General features: G+C 34.3%; 1 protein-coding gene across 2 annotated transcripts in view; it reads left to right on the top strand.

Moving 5' to 3' along the window:
* GTF3C3 (general transcription factor IIIC subunit 3) overlaps nt 1-15,512 on the top strand; it is a 33,904-nt gene extending 18,392 nt beyond the window's left edge. For both annotated transcript variants that reach the window (XM_077154540.1, XM_077154539.1), the window contains exons 11-18: nt 1,175-1,377; nt 1,708-1,809; nt 2,467-2,602; nt 4,561-4,798; nt 5,487-5,677; nt 8,660-8,784; nt 12,295-12,447; nt 13,869-15,512. In XM_077154540.1, coding sequence (XP_077010655.1) covers nt 1,175-1,377; nt 1,708-1,809; nt 2,467-2,602; nt 4,561-4,798; nt 5,487-5,677; nt 8,660-8,784; nt 12,295-12,447; nt 13,869-13,991 — 1,271 coding nt within the window. In that variant the 3' untranslated portion in view covers nt 13,992-15,512. The remainder of the gene's footprint in view (nt 1-1,174; nt 1,378-1,707; nt 1,810-2,466; nt 2,603-4,560; nt 4,799-5,486; nt 5,678-8,659; nt 8,785-12,294; nt 12,448-13,868) is intronic.
* Nucleotides 15,513-23,756: the final 8,244 nt, after the last annotated feature.

Genomic DNA, 23,756 nt, shown 5'->3' with positions numbered 1-23,756 from the left:
CAATGCCCAAAAATTGAGGTCTACAACTAAGAGAAGCAGCAGTTGACATTTTGTGATAGTAGCTTACTCACATCCCAGATGTGAAATGAGAAAGAGCACTTAATAATTAAGACAATGGTTTACTTAGATGAGTGATTATGAATATAAACATAATACTATCATTAAAATGTTATATTATTTGTAGAATTGAATTTTTCACAAGTAGTGAAAGTTTTTGTTGCCTTTCTAAAGTAACACTGAAACTGTACCTACACTACCTGTGGTAGTGTACTTAAAAAATCCTAGTTAGTTGTGGTTACGATGTTATTAATACTATTTCTATTTTGAGCCCCTGTGGCTTGAGATGAGTGGAAGGTAAAACTTAGCATTATCTATAACTTAAGGAAATGTGGAATCATTATATAAGAAGTATTATTAGAGGAATTTAATGCATGTAGCATGATAAGGTAAAGTGACGAAATTAAAAATTATGTAACAGTAAAAATGAGCAAGGACAAACTATGAGAAATCTTTTGTGATGATTCATCTATTTTAGTATTTGTCCCTTATTATCAGAGTTTAACTGAAAGATCATGTGCTAGAGAGATTTAAGAAAGTAGTTGAAGACCAAAAATACCATGTTAGGAGATAATGCAGTGTAAAAGGAAAGAGATGTAAAGGGCCTGAATTACTGTTGCAGCTATTAGAGTGGAAAAGGAGAAATGCTTTCAGGGACTTGTTTTCAAGTTCATGTGATAGGAGTGAGTGATTGGGCATAAAGTTTGAGGAATGGAGCCCATTTAACCTCACCTCTGAGAATTTATCCTGATGAAATAATTGAATGGAGTGAAGAAGGTAGTCTGTATTGGGAATCACAAAACTCAGGAGTCTGGCAGGTAATGAAAATGAATGAAATGGGCAAGTGAGAGTTATAGAGACAGGTGAAAACCAGAGAACCCTGTCTAAAGGGTGCTGTTGCATTTGAATTTAGTTAGAGAATGATGATAGATTGACCAGTCAATAGGTAGAGATTAGATGTAATAGTTGTTTTGAAGTACTAGCTATCTGCTTGTGTATTTTTATTGTTTTAATTTCTTTTGATGTGTCTATATTACCTTAAGAATAGAAAAATGACTTTTAATCCATTTACTAAGTTGTAGTTCATATTTATGTTTTATTTTAACATCATCATTAGAATGTTTAAAGGCCTTAGGCTATATGGAACGTGCTGCAGAAAGTTACGGCAAAGTGGTTGATCTGGCTCCCCTCCATTTGGATGCAAGAATTTCACTTTCCACCCTTCAGCAGCAGCTAGGTCGACCTGAGAAAGCTCTGGAAGCTCTGGAACCAATGTATGATCCAGATACTTTAGCACAGGATGCAAATGCTGCACAGCAGGTAGGCTGTATAACATGGAGAAAGGCTTTTCTTGGCAGATTATATTGTAGAACTTTTTCCTCATTTCAGAATATCTCTACAGCTTATTTCCAAATGTTTTGTTTTAGTATATTAAATTCAGTACTTTTGAAAAATGATTTTTGAGCCTTAAATTTCAGTCTCTTATTAGACAGCATAAACTATAGTTTCTAAAATACTGGTTCTTAATTGTTGTGGAGTATAAAGCAAATGTTTTTAAAGTTTTGTTTCTAAAAAAAAATTTGTATGCATGTGAAACAACTTACAGCAAAAGAATCTTTGTCACACTCATTGCCATGTGCTTATTTTTAGGAATTGAAGTTACTACTTCATCGTTCTACTTTGTTATTTTCACAAGGCAAAATGTATGGTTATGTGGATACCTTACTTACCATGTTGGCCATGCTTTTAAAGGTGGGTAATGCTCTTTCTTTATAATAGCCTTGTTGACCTTCTAAATGTTTAGAATTTGATTTAAACATAAATTAATAGCTATTTTGTAATCCTGTTTTACTCTATTAAACTCAAAGTTTTAAAAGAAATAGTCAAATGAAGACTAAAGATTAGTGGGTATATTAGAAATTGAAAGTTCTCTATGAAACTATAAACTGGATAGTAGATGCTAGAACATAGAAAAGTCAGAATTATATATCAATAATTAGCCCTATAGACAATACTATGTCTCAAAATTGTTCATTCTGCAAAAATGTTTTCTACATCTGTCGTCCTTTCTGAGTCTGGATTTTGTGTGGGTGGTAGCTATACATATATATGTGTGAACTTGCTTGTGCATATATGCATGTCATAAAGTAAATGTGAATTGCCTTCTTTTTCTCTTCTAAGGTGAATGGTATGACCTAAAATTCCTTAGGTAAGAAAAAGGTTGGCTCATTCTCTTTTTGTATGTGTGTGTGTGTGTGTGTGTGTGTGTGTGTGTGTGTGTATAATAATTGGATCTTTTTTCCCCTTAAACAAAGAGCTTTCAAACACACTTGTGATACTTATGACCCATAGATTTTCTTTAAAAGAATTATGTAATTACAAAATCTCAAATTATTGTCTTTAATCCAGGTAGCAATGAATAGAGCCCAAGTCTGTTTAATATCTAGTTCCAAATCTGGAGAGAGGCATCTTTACCTTATTAAAGTGTCAAGAGACAAAATATCAGACAACAATGACCAAGAGACAGCAAATTGTGATGCAAAAGGTAATTACGTTAATTTGCTTTATTATATAAAACTTGGCTCAATTGGAAAGACTCATGATATAACATCTGAAGTAATCTAATTGAAAATATGCATTTTCAAAAATTTTCATTTTTTTTTCATAAAAAAAATGAAATTTCCTAATCTAAATCCTTCAAGTATAATAAACTTTATTTGGTGTTTAAAAAAAGGCTAAATGTAAATATTTTATTTATTAAAAATTAAAAAAGAAAACATCTGCTTGAATCTTTCTGAGAAAAACTAAAACTTCTAATTTTGACTTTTTGAGAAGAAACTCTACCTTATTTTAAGGAACTTCTGACAATTAGATGACAGTACAGAGTATTTGTTCAGTCTCTTCAATTACATGTATTCCATTCTCTGTTAAATTTGTTTTTGATAAATGTAGCAATTGTCATAGGAGTGCTCTGAAAATAAGTTACTTTGACCCAGTCTCAAATAATCACTTTCAAAGTCATCTATTTTTAGCTGGAAAAGTATCAAGCATGTTTGGGTGAGGTTATTACTCATAGACTGCTTTGGGAAAAACCAAGGCTATAAACTAGAGATGTCAGTATGGCAGAAAATTATTTCATTGTTAATTAATTCAACAAACATTTATTGGATCACTGTTATAGGCATGGCAGTGTGTAATGGTTTTAGAAGTCAGAAAATCTTTATCGCTATACAACACAAGGGCATATGATACAGCAGGGTAGGGGAGAAGTGAATCAGAAGGGATGACCAAATCTTGGGCCAGGATAGGGGGAGGACTCAGCTACTCACAACCTGTTATAAATGCCTCAGCACTCCTGCCACTTCTCCAATTCAATGATTCTGGGCTTGGAACTTATTTTGACAGCTCCTACCTCTGTAGCATGTATTTTGAACTGTGTTTCCTTTGGTTATTATATAAATATCTGATCCTTCCTATTTTCTCTTTTAGTAATTCCTCATGTAAGGTCCATTGTTGGTTGGTCATAAACTCATAAAGTGTGTGTTGTTTTGTTAATTCCATCATGGTGGGATTCACATTGTACTAGTGTACCAGGATAGACCTCTTTATAAAAAGTACGATTTTATATTCTGAGTTTTTCACTTAGCATTTTATCATAAACATTTTCTCATGTGGTTCATTCTCTATATAACTATTATGTTTAAAAAATGTTTACTGTTCTATTAATAGCAGTTCCACTATTTAGTCATTCCCTTATTTTTTTACATATGGTTTGGTTCCTTTAATAAATAATACTGTAGTGAGCCTCTTCATGCATATAAATTTATTTATATTTTGGATTAATTGTTTAGGATAGATTCCCAGAAGAAGAATTACTAGCTCAAAGAGAGCAAAAGTTTTTATGGCTTTTGCTGTTTCTCAATAGTTATGAAAGGAGTCTTCTTACAGAAAAATAAAAAAGAGAGTGTTTATTGAATGAAAAGAAATTTTGAGGCAGAAAATTGAAATTAGAAATAGATAAAGTACAGAATCTCAGAGTCTGAAATTGAGGTCATTTGCTGAACAAGATTTGAGTGCCTTGTATGTACAGAATTGTATATCTGACCACAATCATGGAAAGCACACTGTTCCTCCCTGGAGGAGCATATATTTTACCTAATGCTGAGAAATACAAATGGGGTTAACTTGACTTTGAAGTGGAATTAATCGCCCTGGTTTAGGATTCTATCAATGTCTGGCAGTCCTGTAGTGGAACAGAATCACATAGATTTGTGAGAATCACGTCGATTATTAAGGCGGTAGAGCAGAAAGGAGTACTATTGATGGACTGTAAATAAGCAACTACCCCTTCACCTTATTGTTAGAATAGTGTTGGCAAGAATTCAGATCCATAGGATTGTGGTTTTTAAGTTTACCTTAAAGTTGGTCATGTGAATTTTTCTTTCTAATACTGCTGTTTTAGAAGTACAGCATCCTAACTGGTTTTCATTGGTTTTGTTTTAGCAATATTTGCTGTACTTACGAGCGTCTTGACAAAAGATGACTGGTGGAACCTTCTGTTGAAGGGCATTTACTCCTTATGTGACCTATCCCGATATCAAGAGGCTGAGTTACTTGTGAATTCTTCATTGGAATATTATTCATTTTATGATGACAGGCAAAAACGCAAAGAACTAGAATACTTTGGTCTCTCTGCTGCAATTCTGGACAAAAATTTCAGAAAGGCGTATAACTATATCAGGTGACCTTCCAATAATTTATTTTAATTAGATCGTTTGATAGAGTGTGTATATTTACTTTGATATAGTTTTTCATATTGAAGAATTATGCTGTTATTTTAACCTCTCCTTTTGCATACTGGTTAATTCAGTTCATTAGTTGATTGAGAGAGGCAATATAACAAAATGATTGCGAGTATGGACTTTAGAGCCAGACTATTGGGGTTCAAATCCCAACTCTGACAATCTAGCCTGTATGACCTTAAGCTAGTAACTTGGTCTTGTACCTCAGTCTCTCATCTATAAAATGAGCATAAAAATATTAATCACTTATAGGGTTATTCTGAGGGTTAGATGAGTTATTTTATGTAAAGTCTTTTAGTAATGCCTGGAATCTTTATTCAGTACTTGCTGTGATGCATCCATCCTTGGCAAAGGGAGAAAAGTGAAATTTAAGCCTCTTAAGTTTTTGACTTAAAACTATTGAAAAGCAAAAACAAGATGTAGGAAAACTAACTTAAGCAGCATTTTTCTGGGAAAAATCTGTCACAGTGCAAGAATATTAGGTAAATAGTTTGAAAAAGTCACATTTTCCATTTGTGGGATGGTGCATTTCAATGTTGGTAGGACAGTGCTGAAGTATTTAATCTTAGCAATCAGGAAGTTTTTCCTCTTTCATTATTCTTCTCCTTTGCTTTTCTTGAATTTTAGGATAATGGTGATGGAAAATGTCAATAAACCCCAGCTCTGGAACATTTTCAATCAAGTTACTATGCACTCCCAAGATGTACGACATCATCGTTTCTGTCTTCGTTTAATGTTGAAAAACCCAGATAATCATGCCCTGTGTGTCTTAAATGGACACAATGCATTTGTGTCTGGTAGTTTTAAGCATGCACTTGGTAAGTCAGTCCTGGCACATGGCTTTGTTTAGTGAATAGTATAGCTGCCAAAAGCCTTGACTTTGGAATGAAACTGCTGGGGTTTAAATAACAGCCCCACCATGGCAAATTGTTCTACCTCTCTCTGTATCTGTCTAGCTCTAAAATGGAGATAATAATTCGACCTACTATGTAGATCACGATGATTGAGTTAATAGAAAGTCCTTAAAACAGTACCTGGCACATTTAGTAAGTGTATGTAAGTCTTAAAAGTAATAGTAATTAATAATATTAATATTTATAGTTATTAAATTATGCTTTGGTTTTAGAATACTTAGGGAAATTTTATAATTCATTTTTAAGGTCAGCAGTTCTGCTTAAGCTTGTTTGTTTTTAAAATAATTTTCGTCCATCACCGATGCTTTGCTATGTGATTTTAATTTGATATAATGCAAAAGAAGGATTTAGGATTTACTGATTGTTTGTTCCTTTGAACGACAAGTCTTTATATTAAAATTTATATACATGGTGCTTGTTAACTCTCATTAAAGTAGGGAAAATACATTAATCTTTTCTAATAGGAAATTTCTGTAATAGGAATCAGAGGCAAACAAGTAGAAAAATACCTAACCAAGTGTTTAAACTTAAAATTGGCCATGTCTCCTGCTCCCTAAAAGTTAGTATCCCAAAGTACATTTCTGAATAAGCTATGATTTTGGCTATTTAAGAATTTAATGGTTTTCTGTGTATGGCGGGCATTTCTATGATTATTTAGTCAGTGACTCTGAACATCAGATGTTGACGTTTTCCTCCAATATGTTTTCTTTTTAGAATTGTTAAATAGTTAAGAATGTATAAAATAGATTTATTTTCTTTCCCTATATTTAGAAACTTTTACAGAGGTGAAAAAGAACAGACTAAATGATAGTCTACATCTTTGCTGCATAGAATATTCTGTGGTACCCTTTGTTCTGGAATAGAAGCCCAGTCAGTTTTTGCACTCAGTAGACTATGTATGTTAAATTATAGATCATGCCTTTGTGAGAAACATGTGCTTAAATCCCCCTACCCCAAATGGCTAGTTGTATTTTTTTAACCTCATTTTAATTTTTTGCTTATTTTTTAGAGCAGTTGTAGGTTTACAAAAAAGTCATGCAGAAAGTGCAGTTCCCATATACCCCACCTCTCTACTCCCCACCCCCACCCTACCCCCCACAGTGTTCCCTATTGTTAACATTTTGCATTAGTGTCGTGTATCTTTTACAATTGATAAACCATTATTTTTATGATTATAAAACTAACTAAAATCCATAGTTTATGCTAGGGTTCAATTATTTGTGCTGTACAGTTCTGTGTTGTTCTTAAAAAAATTTTACTGTGGTAACATATGCAACATAAAATTTCCCACTTTAACCATTTTTAAGTATACAGTTCTGTGGTGTCAATTACATTCACAAAGGTTAGGAAACTTTTTCCTTTTCTTACCTCCATTACATTTGAATTTATAAAACAAATAAATTAGTTTGACAAAATAATTCACCAAAAAAACAGATGTCTCCATTGCTTTCATCTTTTAGTGTTTTTTTTAGGGGGATGTGCATGGGCCAGGAACTGAACCTGGGTTTCCCACTTGGCTGGCAAGCATTCTCCACTGAACCACCCTGTGCATCCTCCCGCTGTTTAAGATCATAATTTGACCTATATTTCGTTTTCTGGGGAACAGTTTATTGGTTTAAATAGTAATTTATTTAAATAATTTAAATTTTACTAAAGCAGTGCTTTCAAAAATCTTTCTTTTTTCTTTTTTAAATTATGGTACCATGATAACAAGAAATTCTAACTGTTTTTAAGTGTATGCTTCAGTGGTATTAATTACATTCACAAAGTTGTACTACCATCAGCGCTAACCATTATCATGACTTTTTCATAGCCCCTAAACAGAAATTCTACCTATTAAGCAAAAACTCCCCATTCCTCCCTTTTCTCAGCCCCACATATGCAATGATTACGGATTCTTCCATTTCCCTCATTCACCATTTCTTTTTTTTTAGCATGGGCAGGCACTGGGAATCGAACCTGGGTCTCTGGCATGGCAGGCGAGAATTCTGCCACTGAGCCACCATTGCACTGCCCTCACCATTTCTTTTTGATAAATTGTGTATTTTGGTAGTATTACTCCTGGAAGTATCTAGTTGTGGCTAAAGAAAGTTAGTTTTAATTATTCATGTTTAATCTTCATGGTCAGGATATATTCATGGATAGATTCTTCTAATTATGTTAATGCTATACATTGTTTTATCCTGCATATAAAACAAATAAAAATAAATATATTGTTTATGCTATACATTGTTTTAAAAGTTAAAATAATATGTATCCTTGTTGATGGGTTTTTAATTAATTTATTTCTTATTGAGGTGAAATTAGCATAGCATAAAATTAACTATTTTAAGTGAACAAATGAGATATTTAGAACATTTACAGTGTGTGCAACCACCACCTCTAGTTCTAAAACATTTTCATCACCCCAGAAGAAAACTCCTTACCCGTTAAGCAGTTGCTCCCCATTTCTCCTTCCCCTCAACCCCTGGTAACCACCAGCCTGCTTTCTGTCTCTATGGATTTACCTATTCTGAGATTTCAAATAAATAAAATTACATAATATGTGGCCTTTTTTGTTTAGCTTCCTTGACTTAGCATAATGTTTTCCAGGTTCATCTGTATTGTAGCATGTATCAGTACTTCATTCCTTCTTATGACTGTGTAGTATATATCAGGGTTTGTATACCCATTCGTTTGCTGCTGGGCATTTTTATTGTTTCTACCTTTTAGCTATTGTGGTTAGTGCTGCTATGATCATGTTATGGTTGATATGTGTATGATAGAATATATATATATTTTAAATCACTTATGTTTGTTTAGCTTTAAAATAAATTTGAATAAGTGTTGAAGACATAATAAAATAAGTTCCTGTCACACCATCTGACATCACTGCTTATTTTTCAGGGCAGTATGTGCAAGCCTTTCGCGCCCATCCCCAAGAACCTCTTTATAACCTCTGTATAGGCTTAACCTTTGTTCACATGGCATCTCAGAAGTATGTATTAAGGAGACATGCTCTTGTTGTACAGGTAATCCATTTAAATTTCTAACTACTTGTTTTATATCCCTTAAAAATCAATACGCTTAATGCTTTTTCCTCTGCTTCAAAAGTAATTACCTCCTTGGAGCATGTCTAGGCAGCTCTTTAGAGCCATCCCTATGTTCAGCACTCATGGGACTCAGCATGTAAATTGTACTCACATCTGAGGTCTATGTAGTAATGTAGTAAGAATATACAGTAAGATTAGAAGGGAAAGAAACAGGCGGAGTCTGGAGGAATCCATGTGCAGGCTTTATAATCTGGAGTCCCTAAGGCCTCGAGTCACCCTATATCCTGAAGAGCATTCATTTATTTAAGTTAGTTTTAAATCTTTCTCCTCACACCATCTTAAACAAATTGCTCTTTTAAAATTTTTTCAAAGATAATTAAAAAGTACTTTTTTAAAAATTTTTTAATGTTTTAAAAATTTTTAAATAGCTTGTCCCTCTTAATAAAATTATGTTTCATGAAATTAGAGATCTTATCTGTCTTGTTCACTACTGTATCTCCATCACCTACAATAATACTTGGTATATATAGCAGGCACAGTAAATATCTATTGAATAATAAATGAAAACTGGGTGGTATAAAACTTTAATTTTACAATCTAAGAGGTAAAATAGGTTGTTATTGTTTTAGTTAGTATTTATTTTTTGTAAGTGAGTTTGAGCCTCTCTTCAGGTTTTTGGGTCTTTTGTGTTCCTGGCCCATTCATGTACTTTTTTTAAGTTTTGAGTTTTTGTCTTAATAATTTCTAAGAACTTTTTGTAAATTGAGGAAATGAACATCCAGCCACATGAATTACAAATATTTTGTTCATAAATTGATGTTTACCTTAGGACATCTGGATTTTACATTATGTTTTAAAAGATCTTCCCAACTTCAAGAGTATAAAGCACTTCACCCATATTTTCTTCCTTTATTTATTTATTTTTTTGCACGGGCAGGCACCAGGAATTGAACCTGGGTCTCCAGCATGGCAAGCAAGAACTCTGCCACTGAGCCACCATCACAACGCTCTTCTTCCTTTATTTTTATTTTTATGATTTCACTTTTGATGCATCCAGAATATAATATAGTAAAAGTAATATGTAGACACTTTTTTTTTAAGAAGTTAGGGAAGGGAAGAAAATGATGGCTTGAAAAAATGGGAAATGATTAAAAGAAAGCCTAAACTAAAATGGTACTATTGGTTGAAACTGGGTGAAGAGGACCCATTATTGTATTCTCTTTATTTTTGTATATTTGAAATTTTGCATAAAAAGGAAACACTGTTGAATTTTTCCTTAAATACTCCCGAATTTTTCCTTGTCTTGAGTATTTAATTATATGTTTTGTCCATTCTTCCTTTTTTTTCTCTTTTTTCTTAATGGATACTTTTTGCTACATTAAGTAATGTAGGACTGTTTTATAAATTAACAAATGTATCGAGCACCCACTGTGTGCCAGGAACTGGGGATACAGCAGTGACTTCACAGGCAGAATAGTCTACCTTCATGAAGCTGATTTTATAATAAAAATGGATAGGAAATTCTAATGTATTCTTATTATTAAATAATGGTTGAAATACATAGTTTCTTCCAAGTAGGACAAGAATTCATGTACTTCTGAGTAATTTGGAAGCTAAATTTCAAATTACTTTTATAGTTAAATAGCAGGTTTCAGGTGTTTGGGAATAGAAATAAAAGAAAAGGTGGTAGATATATGGGAGTTCCTTGTACTAATCTCTCCACTTTTTTCTATGTTCAAAACTTCCATAATCAAAAGTTTCTAAGACGCTAATTTTATAGTAACTGACATGATTTCTAAAATTGTTTTAATTTCTCATATTTTCACTTCATGCTTCAGACTAGTTTCTATTGTACAGTTTTTTAAAAAGACTAATTTCATGTTTTACTATTATTCCTACCTTTATATCATACTATAAGAATAAAAGCTTCATATTTCTTTTCCTGTATGTTTATTTCATATTATATAGACAGTGCATACTTCAGGTTCTTTAGTGATTAATTTGATAAAAACGTTTGCAATGCAACATAGTTAATGTAAAAAGAACTGTTTTTCTTCTTTTCCGTTTTAACTTTTGTCATGTTTTTGTAATATTTAATTTTGATGATTCATAGTACCTAAAAGTGGCCACCCATATTACCACCTTGTTAATTACTAAATATTATCTGAATAGTCTTTTAGTTGTCAAGGAGATTACCCTTCTAAATTTGTTAAAAGTTTCTTAAAATGCACGAGGGTAATTCCCATTATTGTATCAGAAGACCTACGAAGTCATTTGGCTTACAGCTATTCATCTAGGATTAATTTCCTTCTTTCTCAGACTTTTATTTTAAATTTGTCTTATTTATCATTTTTAAATATGAAGATTAAATTTTCTCTGAGATTAACTGCTTAATTTCTGATACTACTTTGTAGAGAAACATGTTTTTCAGTAAAAGTCTTATTCAGGCTGGACCACGGGCAGAGTTCTCGCCTGCTGTGCCAGAGACCTGGGTTGATGCCAAAAAAAAAAAAAAATAAGTCATATTCACATGGATATGGATTTTTTAATTGAACATAATTATTTTAACCTTAAAATGCATTAATTCTAAAGATTCATTAATTTTATTTATTAATGAAAAATGTATGACTATTTATATAGCAGATCCCCTTGGGAATTTTTATGTTTTAAATTTTTCATCACAAATTAGTTGATTTACTTTGGATTCTCTAGGAATTTAATTACTCTAAGTGGGATACTTGCACCTTTGTAATTTGTAATATTCTGTAAATGATAAATGTTAAAAATGTATTAAAAGGAAAAGTGAGTATGGGAGAAAGCAAGTTGCTTTTTTGAATGCTGTGACAGAAGGGAACTTGTATCATTATAGCTGTGCTCTGAAAGTCAGTTTGTTTCTTCACAAAATCTTTGAGTAAGAAACTCTTCAGGGGGAAAAGAATCAGTTTTGGTGGGGTTATTAAACAGTTATTAAAGCCTTGAGAGGTGACTTATAAAAAGGAACCATACCCCCTGAAAGGGTAGGTAACACTCAAGTAAGTTTGCTCCTAAGGATATACTTTTCTAAAGTATCATTTTAAGGGCTTAGGTTTTTATTCTGCTCAAACTTTTAGGCATATATCTTGAACCAGAAGTTTACTTGCCTATAATGCTGCAAAAGCCAAATTGAAACCATAAAAAAAAAAATACATCCTATAATCTTGTGGATTATAGATCTTTGGCAGCTAGTTGTAACATTGAATTTTGTTTTCTGTGAATGTGTTTGTTCTTAGCTTAAAAAAAATCTCAAGTTTATAACTTAAGAACTCTTGACTATACTATGATATGACACTATTCTACAGTGATATTTGATGTGATTAAGAAAGGGCTGTGTTTTTTAAATTTGTTTTACATTTGTTTTTAATTTTTACATTTCTAGTACAGACACATATAAGTGATTTGATAAATAGTTATTGAATGAGGTACATATTGATATCTTTTACTTTTCAATAGGGCTTTTCCTTTCTTAATCGATACCTCAGTCTACGTGGGCCTTGCCAGGAATCATTTTACAATTTGGGCCGTGGTCTTCACCAGTTGGGGCTGACTCATCTTGCAATCCATTATTATCAGAAGGCTCTGGAGCTTCCTCCATTTGTGGCAGAGGTATTATATGATCTACTTTCAAAACTGAGGAATCGCTTAATTTCATTTGTCAATAAATACAGTTAGCTAGCTAAGTGTGATGGTCCAGGAAGTGAATTTATTTATAGCTTGTATATTAAAATGTATTTTCCCTTATTCAATCCACTTTATAGTTTTGTTCAGCAACAGGTGGCTCTTTGATACTCTGGCCTTATAATCTAATCAGCAGTCAAGGAAACTTAGACAATTTTTATTATGACCATTTCATGTATCCTAAGTAGCCCCTGATAAGTATGAGCCAGTAGACCTGAAACCTGAGTACTGAGTATTATAGTAGCCATTGTTCATTCCCAAGTCATCGTGTAACTAATGTATTTCTTTGCAAATAGGAAAGACCAGTACTAATCTAAAATTGTGTTTGTTTTAGATAATGTAATATAGGTTAAAGTCATCAGTACTGTAATAATTTCTGTTTCAAATCTGTAACTTTTATCTTAATTCCTAAAGATGTTTTCATTGTTAATTTTTTAAATGTATTTTAAAATAGCAATTTATAGAAATTTCTAAAAAGTTTTACTCAATTCCCACATTCTCTTACAACTGTTTTCCATTGATCATTTCATTTTTAGTCTTTAAGCAAATGAATACTTACTATTATAGTTACACTCATGAAATATATATTACTTTGTGATCTTTATTTCATAAATGCTATTACTTTTTGCTACTTGAGCTTTACAGATATTTTTAATTGTTACAGATATAGTTTTTAAATTGATTCCCAATATTTTATTGGGGAAGATTAGAAACATAGATCTAATCTTCTATTGAGTTCATTGCTTTGTTATTTAAGAAGAAAAGTTAATAATAATAATTATCCCTGAGGTAATAATTATAATCAATTTGGAGTATACCGTCAAGACCTACCACTTACATGCTATTCTGATATAGGTAAATTTTCCCCATCTGGCTATTTGTGTTCGTTTATTATTTTTTTTTACTTGCAGAGTTAAAAGTTTTTATGATGGTATTTCTCTTAATCTCTTTTATAGTTTTTTCTTTTGGTATCATATTTAGAAGCACCTTCTCTACCCAAGATTATAGTAATTTTTCAATTGTATTTTTGTGTGTATGTGGTTTCTTTTTATTTTTCACTCTTAAATCCTTAGTTCATCTGGAATTTATTTTGCTGTTGCTTGTGAGATTTTTTCTTTAACTGATTTGTTAGATATTTAAAAAATTTGGTGATAAGTGTTAAAATGATTAATTGAAGCAGTATTATCTGATAAAAATTTAGATCCTGGCAATACACATAATTTTATAATTTCCTAATATTATCTGAATTTTAATGGTTTTTTGAAACCTTACATTTATAAAACTATTTGCTACAAAGTGGTCTATTTGGCAGTCTGAAATATAAACATTCATTTATTTTTCCCCCCCAGGGTATAGAAGTTGACCAGTTAGACTTGCGAAGAGATACTGCCTACAACTTATCTCTCATTTATCAGAGCAGCGGAAATATTGGAATGGCTCAAAAACTTTTGTACACCTATTGTTCTATATAAAGCACCTCAGCTGAGAAAAGAGCATTGTGCAGCTGTTATGTGTGGGCCAATATCTCCTGTCTCAGAGCTATGGTATTCTTAACCCCAAAATGGAAATTCTAATTTCAGAATTATCTAACACTGTATTGCTTTTTTTTTTTTTGCATGGGCAGGCACCAGGAATTGAACCCGGGTCTCTGGCATGGCAGGTGAAAACTTTGCCTGCCCGCCGTTTATTGCATTTTTAATATGTGATAATGATATTTTGATGTGTGTGCAAAATTATCATTCTTGCAGGAATTTTTTAATATTGTTCTGTCAGTTTCCTTTAGCATTCTATAGTAAAATTGTCGTCAAAGCTAAAATATTAGCTTTTGAGACAGCTTGTGGTTAAATACAGTGTTTTTTAATCACACTGTTTATTCATCTCTGCATTTAATAATCTGTAGGAAGCACCCACTATTTACAATGCCCTGTGCTGGATGCTGAGAGTGCAGTAGTAAGCAAGACAGATAAAATCTCATCCTCCTGTGCTTGTAGAGTGTATCACTGATTACTGTGATATAGTTATTGCTCAATACAATTCCTTAGTACAGAATGTGAGTGTGTATTTAAGTAAATATTTATTACATTTCTGCATACATCATAATTGTTTTCTGTTGTCCATTTCTTAGTGTCCTGTAACTACTGTAGTAGCAACTTCTCACACATATAGAAAGAGATTGCCTGTTAAAGGAAAGACAAATTGGGACTTTTTATGGTGCCAAATCAGTTCTGTAACTTAACTTCCAACAAAATTATTTAAAATAGTTTTGTGGTGGAGAAACAAATACTTGATTTAACCTTTTAATTTTAATTTTCACTTGCAAGTATATTAGCCACATAGATTTTAAGACCTGAAAGGCTAGGCTTAATTCAGTCAGTTTGGTTTTTTTTTCTTTTTGCATGGGCAGGCACCGGGAAACAAACTCATAGGCAGGCCAGAACTCTGCCACTGAGCCACCATGGCCCACCTAGATCAGTCTGTTTTGAGGCAAATAAAAAGCTGCACTATATATTTGTGGGTCCCTGCAAAAATAGTAGAAAAGAGTGGATTATGTTCAATAACATATGTTTTTTATTTCAAGATCATTAGGAATGTAGTAAATATTGAAGAAAAATTGTATATAAGAAATAAAATATTGCTCATAAAGTAAAAAAATAGATAAAAGCCATTTATCTCAAATACTGTATGTTCTTGAATCTAAGAGAACATTCTTTGTTAGACATACTATTGGTTTAATAGTAGCTTTTTAGGGGAAAATAAATGCTATAGAAACTGTACATGTGGATTATAAGACCCAGTCCTATTGTAGAAGAAAACAAGTATGGAACTTAGGATCACAAGAATACAGTGGGTGTTTTTAGGAATTCTTACCACTGTTTACAACTGTATGCATAACTTTTTAGTTGAGAAGCAGGATTTGTATGTGATACATAAGTGCATCATGTATTCTTTATGTGTGTGTATGTAATTTAAATAAATTTTATTTTTGTACTTAAGGATAATGGTTTCAGATATTTATTTTTATTTCATCCTGTTCATAAAGCTAATTTGATAGGAATAAGTTGATTTATTTCTTAGAATCCTATGGAATTGAGTATGATGTGTTCAGAGTTTCTTGAATTAAGCCCAGTGGGCCGTGACTTTATTATCAGCTGAACAACTTTGGAGGAAACAAATATCTCTAGCAGTCTTTTAAGGAAAAAAATCTGAGATTGCATGAGTTTGCTTAACCTTTAAAATCATAGCTACCATTTGCTGAGTTCTTACTAAGTTGCTATTTGCTTGCAAATTGCCCGATACTTTAGATGAGATACATTACCTCTCTTATTCTGCCAGGTAGGAGTTATTATTGTCATTATTATCATCTCCATCTCTGCTGGTTTGAAAGGATGTATGTACCCTAGAAAAGCCATGTTTTAATCCTAATCCCATTTTATAAAGGCAACCGTTTCTTCTAATCCCTATTCAGTACTGTATGTTTGAGACTAATTAAATTATCTCCCTGGAGATGTGATTTAGGGAGTCACATATATATTTTTTTTTTTACATGGGCAGGCACTGGGAATCGAACCCAGGTCCTCTGGCATGGCAGGCAAGCATTCTTACCTGCTGAGCCACCGTGGCCCGCCCAGGGAGTCACATCTTGATGTGATTTGAGTGATCAAGAGTGGTTGTTAAAATGGATTAGGTGGAGACATGTCTCCACCCATTCTGGTGGGTCTTGATTAGCTTACTGGAATCCTATAAAAGAGAAAAAGAGAAAACTAGGAGATTCTGAGAGAGCAGAACAACATAGCCATGAGAAGCAGAGAGCCCACCAGCTAGCAACCTTTGGAAGTGAAGAAGGAAAACGCCTCCCAGGGAGCTTCATGAAAGGAAGCTAGGAAAGCAAGCTAGCAGATGCACTCAAGAGAGAGACCCTGAACTTCAGTGGCCTTCTTGAACCAAGGTATCTTTCTCTGGATGCCTTTGATTGGACATTTCTATAGACTTGCCTTAGAACTGTAAACTAGCAACTTACTAAATTCCCCTTTTAAAATATTCAAACAAAATATTGCTTTTAAATGCAATATTCCATTTCTGGTATATTGCATTCCAGCAGCTACCAAACTAGAACACCATCTTATATATGAGAGGTTAAATAGCACGTTCAAGATCACTAGCAAAGGATTCCTTGCTCATAGATGTTCCTTTGGAGTTCAAAGTAACAATATAAAAATTAAATTTAAGCTTACTTTAGAAAGAAAAAGGAGCCTAGAATTTCTTTTTTCTATTTTCCTAGCCTTCAGTTTATTAAATCCTCTGTAGAAAACATCTTTTGGCGTATCTTTCTAAAAGTTCTTAGGCCTTCCTTACCTATCACCCTTACCCCACGGATGGAATCCCAACAGCCACTTCATGCAATAATGTTTGTTTCTACTGGTCAAAGTTAATTGAACAGGGAGTCTGCTCATCACCAAGGTGGACCAATCAAGAGTTTCTTCCTCCCTCCCTCTCTGGGAATTTTGGAACTGAGCTCGAGTCTCTCTGTAGCCCTGGAGTTTGAGAGCTATGAGTGGTGGGTTTCTGTTTTTTTTCCTGTGGACCGACTAACAACCCATTCTGTTAAGAAAATGAAACCTATGCGATAAAAGGAACAGAGATAGAGATGAAGAGACAGCACTTCCTGGGCTCCCAAAGATTTTCCAGTTTTCAGTTCCCATCCTTTCTGAGGATTAGCCTCATTCTTACTCTTGGATTCTAGAAGATGTTCTCTGATTCAATAATAAATTCCACTTTAATGTTTAATTTAAATTATAAGTAGTGTCATGAAGAATAGTCCATGATAGGCTTTTAGAAACTGATCAAAGCAAGAACAAGGAAGGGATGGGCCTATTCTCTGAGTGGTGTAATGTCAACAGAGCAGAATTATTCAATTAACCATGCTTTTTACAGTAGTTAATACTATGTTTAATATAATGCTGTAGTATTATGATCTCTAGTTAATCTTCTAAGAAGCATAATATTCAAACATAATATTCAACCTGAACAAGATAGAAAATAATGGAAAAGACAATGCTTAAGATAGGTGTGGATATGATAAGGAAGATACAAATGAGTTTCATCTTTAGGTCCGTAGTCCTAATCAACTGCTGTTATGTTTATGAAAACAACTTGTAACTTTTCAAGCATTCTAGAGAAGAGAATGATCAAATGAATTTTAAAAGTGGGAATAGGGTGAATTCTGGAAACCATTTGAGCTTGGTGGTGCAAATCCTGGCATGATTTTAGCTGATTTGTGAGCATTTAGGAGAAATACAGTTTCTTAGATTTACTCCTTTTCCTTGGAAGGGCTACCAAATTGGCAGTTCAGGGGGCTTACATAGGTTCAGTGTATCTGGATTTCAGCAGAGTATTTGCAGAAGCCTAATGTGATATGTTTCTGGATTGAACGGAGAAGTGTGGCTGGATGATTGATCTTTAACTAGTGGAATGACCAAACCTAGAGAGTGTGTGTTGATAGAATGGCAACTGGAAAGGAATGGTAAATGATATGCCAACAGGTTCCTTAGTCCCCTCAATTAACAATTTTATCTGCCACTCAGATGAAGATAAGAGATTGTCAAATTTGCATTTGAGAAAACTAGAAGTACCAATATTAATGAACCAAGAATGAAAAATCTCAGGTTTGAACAGGAACTAAAAGTTAAAAAGTTTAAATGAAAAATGCACTTTAAAGTTCAACAGCTCATCTGTAGAAATATTGTCCCTTGCCAGTGTGGGACAAACTGTGACTCTTCACCTGAATTTGGGTCATTGGAAATTTGGTTTTAGCTAATAGCAAGCTCAGTAGGGATTAAGACATTTCTATCAAACAATATAATATTAAGCAACTTTAATGAAAGCAGAGGAAGGTAAGGGTCCTCTTCACTCTAATCAGATCCCAGCTGACATTATCTTTCTCCAGAAAATGGCAACTAGGAAAGTGAAGTTTCTCAAAAATAAAAATAACATATGAAGACCATCAGAAGGAAATCAAGATACCTGCCTAGAAAAGAGTCTTAAAGGGGGAATGTGATAGCTTTCCAAATAGTCAAGGAAAGTCATGTGGGACAGTGATTATTCTTATCCTGGATAGCCTAGAAATAACAGCGTCTCTGTTGTTTCTAGTTTAGCTCACGAATATCACTAATTGGGGTCTCATTTATCACCTATACCATTCTTGGCAACAGGCATATTAACATATTTTTGGCTGTTGACTAGCTCACATTTCCTACTTTTCTGGAAATGGTTCCCATAAAAGGCCAGTTCCTTCTAACCGTTACTAATTGAAACTGACCCACGCTGGGCCAGATTTTCTCTTTCTGATATTTTGAAACAACCTGGAGAGAAGATGAAATAATGTGTTTGGGGAACTAAATTACACTATTGGCAGTGTTTTAAGGCAAAGGTTTACAGGGTCCTCTGCTGAGGTCCCTGGAACTATCCTTACTTTGCAAGTGAATTCTTCATTCAATTTTCCAAGATAACCCTGTATCCTTCCAATAGATTCTCATTCTCACATAAGACAGTGTACCAGTTGGGTTCTCTAGGAAGCACTACTGAGAAGTACAAAAGGTTTACCGGTGAGTAACCCCAATTAGTGATATTCGTGAGCTAAACTAGAAACAACAGAGACGCTGTTATTTCTAGGCTATCCAGGATAAGAATAATCACTGTCCCACATGACTTTCCTTGACTATTTGGAAAGCTATCACATTCCCCCTTTAAGACTCTTTTCTAGGCAGGTATCTTGATTTCCTTCTGATGGTCTTCATATGTTATTTTTATTTTTGAGAAACTTCACTTTCCTAGTTGCCATTTTCTGGAGAAAGATAATGTCAGCTGGGATCTGATTAGAGTGAAGAGGACCCTTACCTTCCTCTGCTTTCATTAAAGTTGCTTAATATTATATTGTTTGATAGAAATGTCTTAATCCCTACTGAGCTTGCTATTAGCTAAAACCAAATTTCCAATGACCCAAATTCAGGTGAAGAGTCACAGTTTGTCCCACACTGGCAAGGGACAATATTTCTACAGTGAAAGGAAGGTGGAGGAGCAGTTTTGGACAGAAATAGCTGTCAGACAACCTCGTGGGCCTGTCTGCCAGCCCAGTGGGGCACTCTGGAGCAAACACTGCTTGTTAGAGGAGCCCCCATTGGTGAAAATGGCTAGGCCCTTGAATCAACACCTTGCTCGGTGATTGGCTGGGGGCCTCCCTGGGGAAAAGCTGAGGTATGCTTTGAAGTTACCAGCAGCTGAAGACCGTCAACTAACCACACTCCTGGCCTCGAGAGACACCACAGAGGTTTTAAGACCAATACTTTTTAAAAGCTATGAAGGTCATAATGCTGAAGAGAGTAGTATAGGAGATGACAGGCAAATGACAATACAATTTCAGCAATTAGAAAGCAAATGGGCAATTGGTAACTTAATAGAACAGAGAAAAATGAAAGCTAAGTGCCTTGGGGGTTGGTGGGGAGAAGGCCAGTAGCAAGATCATTCAAGCCCTTTAAAGGTATTAAAGTACTAGGTACGGTCACAGGCAGGATGAGGTGAGGCTAAAAATAGGTGGACTGGTAGAAAGTCTGTTAAATAGTGAGACCCTCTTAGTTGTCCTATTTGCCCAGAGTGGGTTACATACTGTTCCACCCTCCCCAATGACACTGGTGGTGCAGGAATACCAGGCATAGCTGAAGGCAGGAGTGTTATACTGAAAGTAGAGGATTAAATGAGAGCCTCCATATTGAATAGTGAGCTGTCCATCCTTCTTCCTCTCTCTAACTCTCAGAAAATTGGCAGCTAATATCCTCCAAGCAGCGGATTAGAGGAATGTTCTCTGAAGAAAACCCTTTCCAAGAAAGAAGACCTGTACATACTCTGGTAGACTGAATTAGGCACTCTGACAAAAGGCATGTTCTAAATCTTAGTCTATGGTCCTGAAGGTGCAATGGTTTGTAATTAGGACCTTTTGAAGATATTTTCCATTAAGGTGTGACCAACTGAATCTTAGTGCGCCTTAATTTGTATTACTGGAGGCCTTGCAAACAGATGCAACTGGAAGTCGGAGTTGAGAAAAGTGGAAGAGCAGACACAAGAGGAGACAGATGGCCATGTGACAGGAGCCAGAAATGCAAGTCAAGGAAACCAAAGGCCTGTGGCAAGCCAGCACCACAATGCTACAGACGTTGGTGAGTAATTTTTGTTTTTGGGGTGGGGAGGTGGGGGGGATGGTCCTGGGCCTGGAACCAGCCCATCTTGCCCGCATGGCAGGTGAGCATTCTACCACTGAACCGCCTGGGCACGCCCTTGCCAATGCTTGGATTGTGGACTTCTAGCCTCTGAAACCATGAGCCAGTAAATGTTGTTTAAGCCAAACTGTTGTATGCCATTTATCATAGCAGCCTGGCAAATTAAGACAAATACTGATGGGATCACCAGGAAACAGCCTAATCCTGGCCCAGGAGAGCCTGCCCGTGAACAGAACCTTCCCGCTCACACTAAGTGAGCTGAGGCAGCTTGTAGGTGTCGACCAGGACTTTTTCTTTCTCTTGACCAAGCCAACTGCCTTCCTCCGTGTGGGCCCCTACCCTCTCCGTCCCCACCCTAACTACCTTGAAACTTGCAGCTGTAGAATTGCAGAGAAAAACAGCTCAGGCTGCAGGGGGTCGGGGTGGGGGAAGTGGGGCAGGTGGTTGGGGGAATAACTTCAGGTATTAGCTATACCACGTTATCAACCTGGCCCTGACCTCTCCCACCGTTCTATCTCCAGCTGGTGCTTTCTGTTACCCTTGACCTGATGATAAAACTCAACCCTCCCCTGCCTTCCTGAGTTTAGTTCAATTCTCTTTCCCTTACCGTGGTAGCTATGAATAAACTTGTCTTTGCCTGTTCCACATCACCAGTGCAAATTTTTTCCTTTAGCAGTACCTTATTAGTATGAATGGAGAGAGCATTGTCATATTAGATTTTTGAAGAAAGCCTCTGAAATAAAAGAATCCATGTAAGCAACTGTGTGTGTGGGGGGGGGGGAAGGGGGCAGCAGAATTTCAAAGGAAACAAACAATGCAGGAAGTAGAGAAATAAAATGTAATTAAAATCCCCAGATGAGAAAATATTCCATTCATGAAATAAGAGAAGAATGCTATAAAAAGGAATATTCAAAGAACAAGGGAAAACTTTATGAAACTCAAAATGTAACTGCCAAAATACAGTCAATGAAAGGTTGGGGAAAACCATATTTAAAACAACAAAATGGAAAACTGAAGAGATGAGAAAATGGTAGACATGAAAGCTAAAGTTACATAACATAGTCTAAGTTATAAATTCTTTGAGGCAGTCACCATGTCATAAACTCATTTAAATTTCAAGGTGTTTGCTTGATTATAAAATTTTTTTTTATTTTTACAATTAATACAATTGTAAAATACAATTTTTACATGCAGAGGGCAGTAACTTCCTATGGTTAGAATTGTGCCTCATAATTTCGTCTTAATATAATTATACCAACATTGTAACAAAATTAAACTTAATTTTTTTTTTTTTTTTTTTTTTTTTAAATCACAGCTCCATACCCAGCTGTATAATCTTTTTTTATTTTTATTTTTTTTTACATGGGCAGGCACCGGGAATCGAACCCAGGTCCTCGGGCTTGGCAGGCAGCATTCTTACCTGCTGAGCCACCGTGGCCCTTTTTTTTTTTTATTTAATGTTTTTTATTGTTAAATATAACATATATACAAAGAAAAGAAAGACAAAGCAATGATTTTAGAAGTACACATCAACAAGTAGATACAGAACAGATTTCAGAGTTTGTTATGAGTTACTTTGACACTGGTGAAGGATAAAATTAGCTGCTTTATTGGTTTTGGTGTCTCCCGTACTTCAATAATTGCCATATGCCCTAAAATTTTACTCAAGAACTATATTCTTTCTCCAGTAAGCACAGCCTAAATAAAAGAAACAATACTCCCTATCCTTTGCTTCCACTTATCAAAATTGTACCAAAGTTATTTACAAAGAGAGATAGTGGGATATTTGGGACAAGGTGATAGTGTTAAACATCTTTTCAAAATATGCAAATGTATTTTAATAAAAGATAATATTAATTATTTCTCATTGCCTCATTCTACTCCCTGACCACCTAGCATATGTACCAACGGATTAATTGAACTCATCTGTTGAAACATCTACATTTATATGGGACTGTAGAGTTGTTCTTTTTTTTTTTTTTTTTAAATTTTTTTATTAATCAAAAAAAAGAAAAGAAATTAACACAACATTTAGAAATCATTCCATTCTACAAATGCACTCAGTAATTCTTAGTATCATCACATAGATGTATGATCATCATTTCTTAGTACATTTGCATCGATTTAGGAAAAGAACTAGCAAAACAGCAGAAAAAGATATAGAATGTTAATATCGAGAAGAGAATTAAAATAATAATACTAATAATATATATATATATATATATAAAAAGGAAAAAGAAAAAAACAAAAACAAAAGATACAAACACACAAACAAACAAACAAAAAACCATATTTCAGGTGCAGCTTCATTCAGTGTTCCAACCTAGTTACATTACACTTAGGTATTATTGTGCTGTCCATTTTTGAGTTTTTGTATCTAGTCCTGTTGCACAGTCTGTATCCCTTCAGCTCCAATTACCCATTATCTTACCCTGTTTCTAACTCCTGCTGGTCTCTGTTACCAATGATATATTCCAAGCTGATTCTCGAATGTTGGTTCACATCAGTGGGACCTTACAGTATTTGTCCTTTAGTTTTGGGCTAGACTCACTCAGCATAATGTTCTCTAGGTCCATCCATGTTTTTACATGCTTCATAAGTTTAGTCTGTCTTAAAGCTGCATAATATTCCATCGTAGGTATACGCCACAGTTTGTTTAGCCACTCGTCTGTTGATGAACATTTTGGCTGTTTCCATCTCTTTGCAATTGTAGATAATGCTGCTATAAACACTGGTGTGCAAATGTCCGTCTGTGTCTTTGCCCTTAAGTCCCTTGAGTAGATACCTAGCAGTGGTATTGCTGGGTCGTAATCCATTCTGCCATTCTATGTCTTTTGATTGGGAAATTCAGTCCATTAACTTTTAGTATTATTACTGTTTGGATAATATTTTCCTCTACCATTTTGGCTTTTGTATTATATATATCATATCTGATTTTCCTTCTTTCTACACTTTACTCCATACCTCTCT

This window comes from Tamandua tetradactyla, chromosome 3, assembly GCF_023851605.1.
Source record: "Tamandua tetradactyla isolate mTamTet1 chromosome 3, mTamTet1.pri, whole genome shotgun sequence".
NCBI lineage: Eukaryota > Metazoa > Chordata > Mammalia > Pilosa > Myrmecophagidae > Tamandua > Tamandua tetradactyla.
Note: the sequence above shows the minus strand (reverse complement) of the source record. Positions and strands in the feature narration are given on the sequence as shown.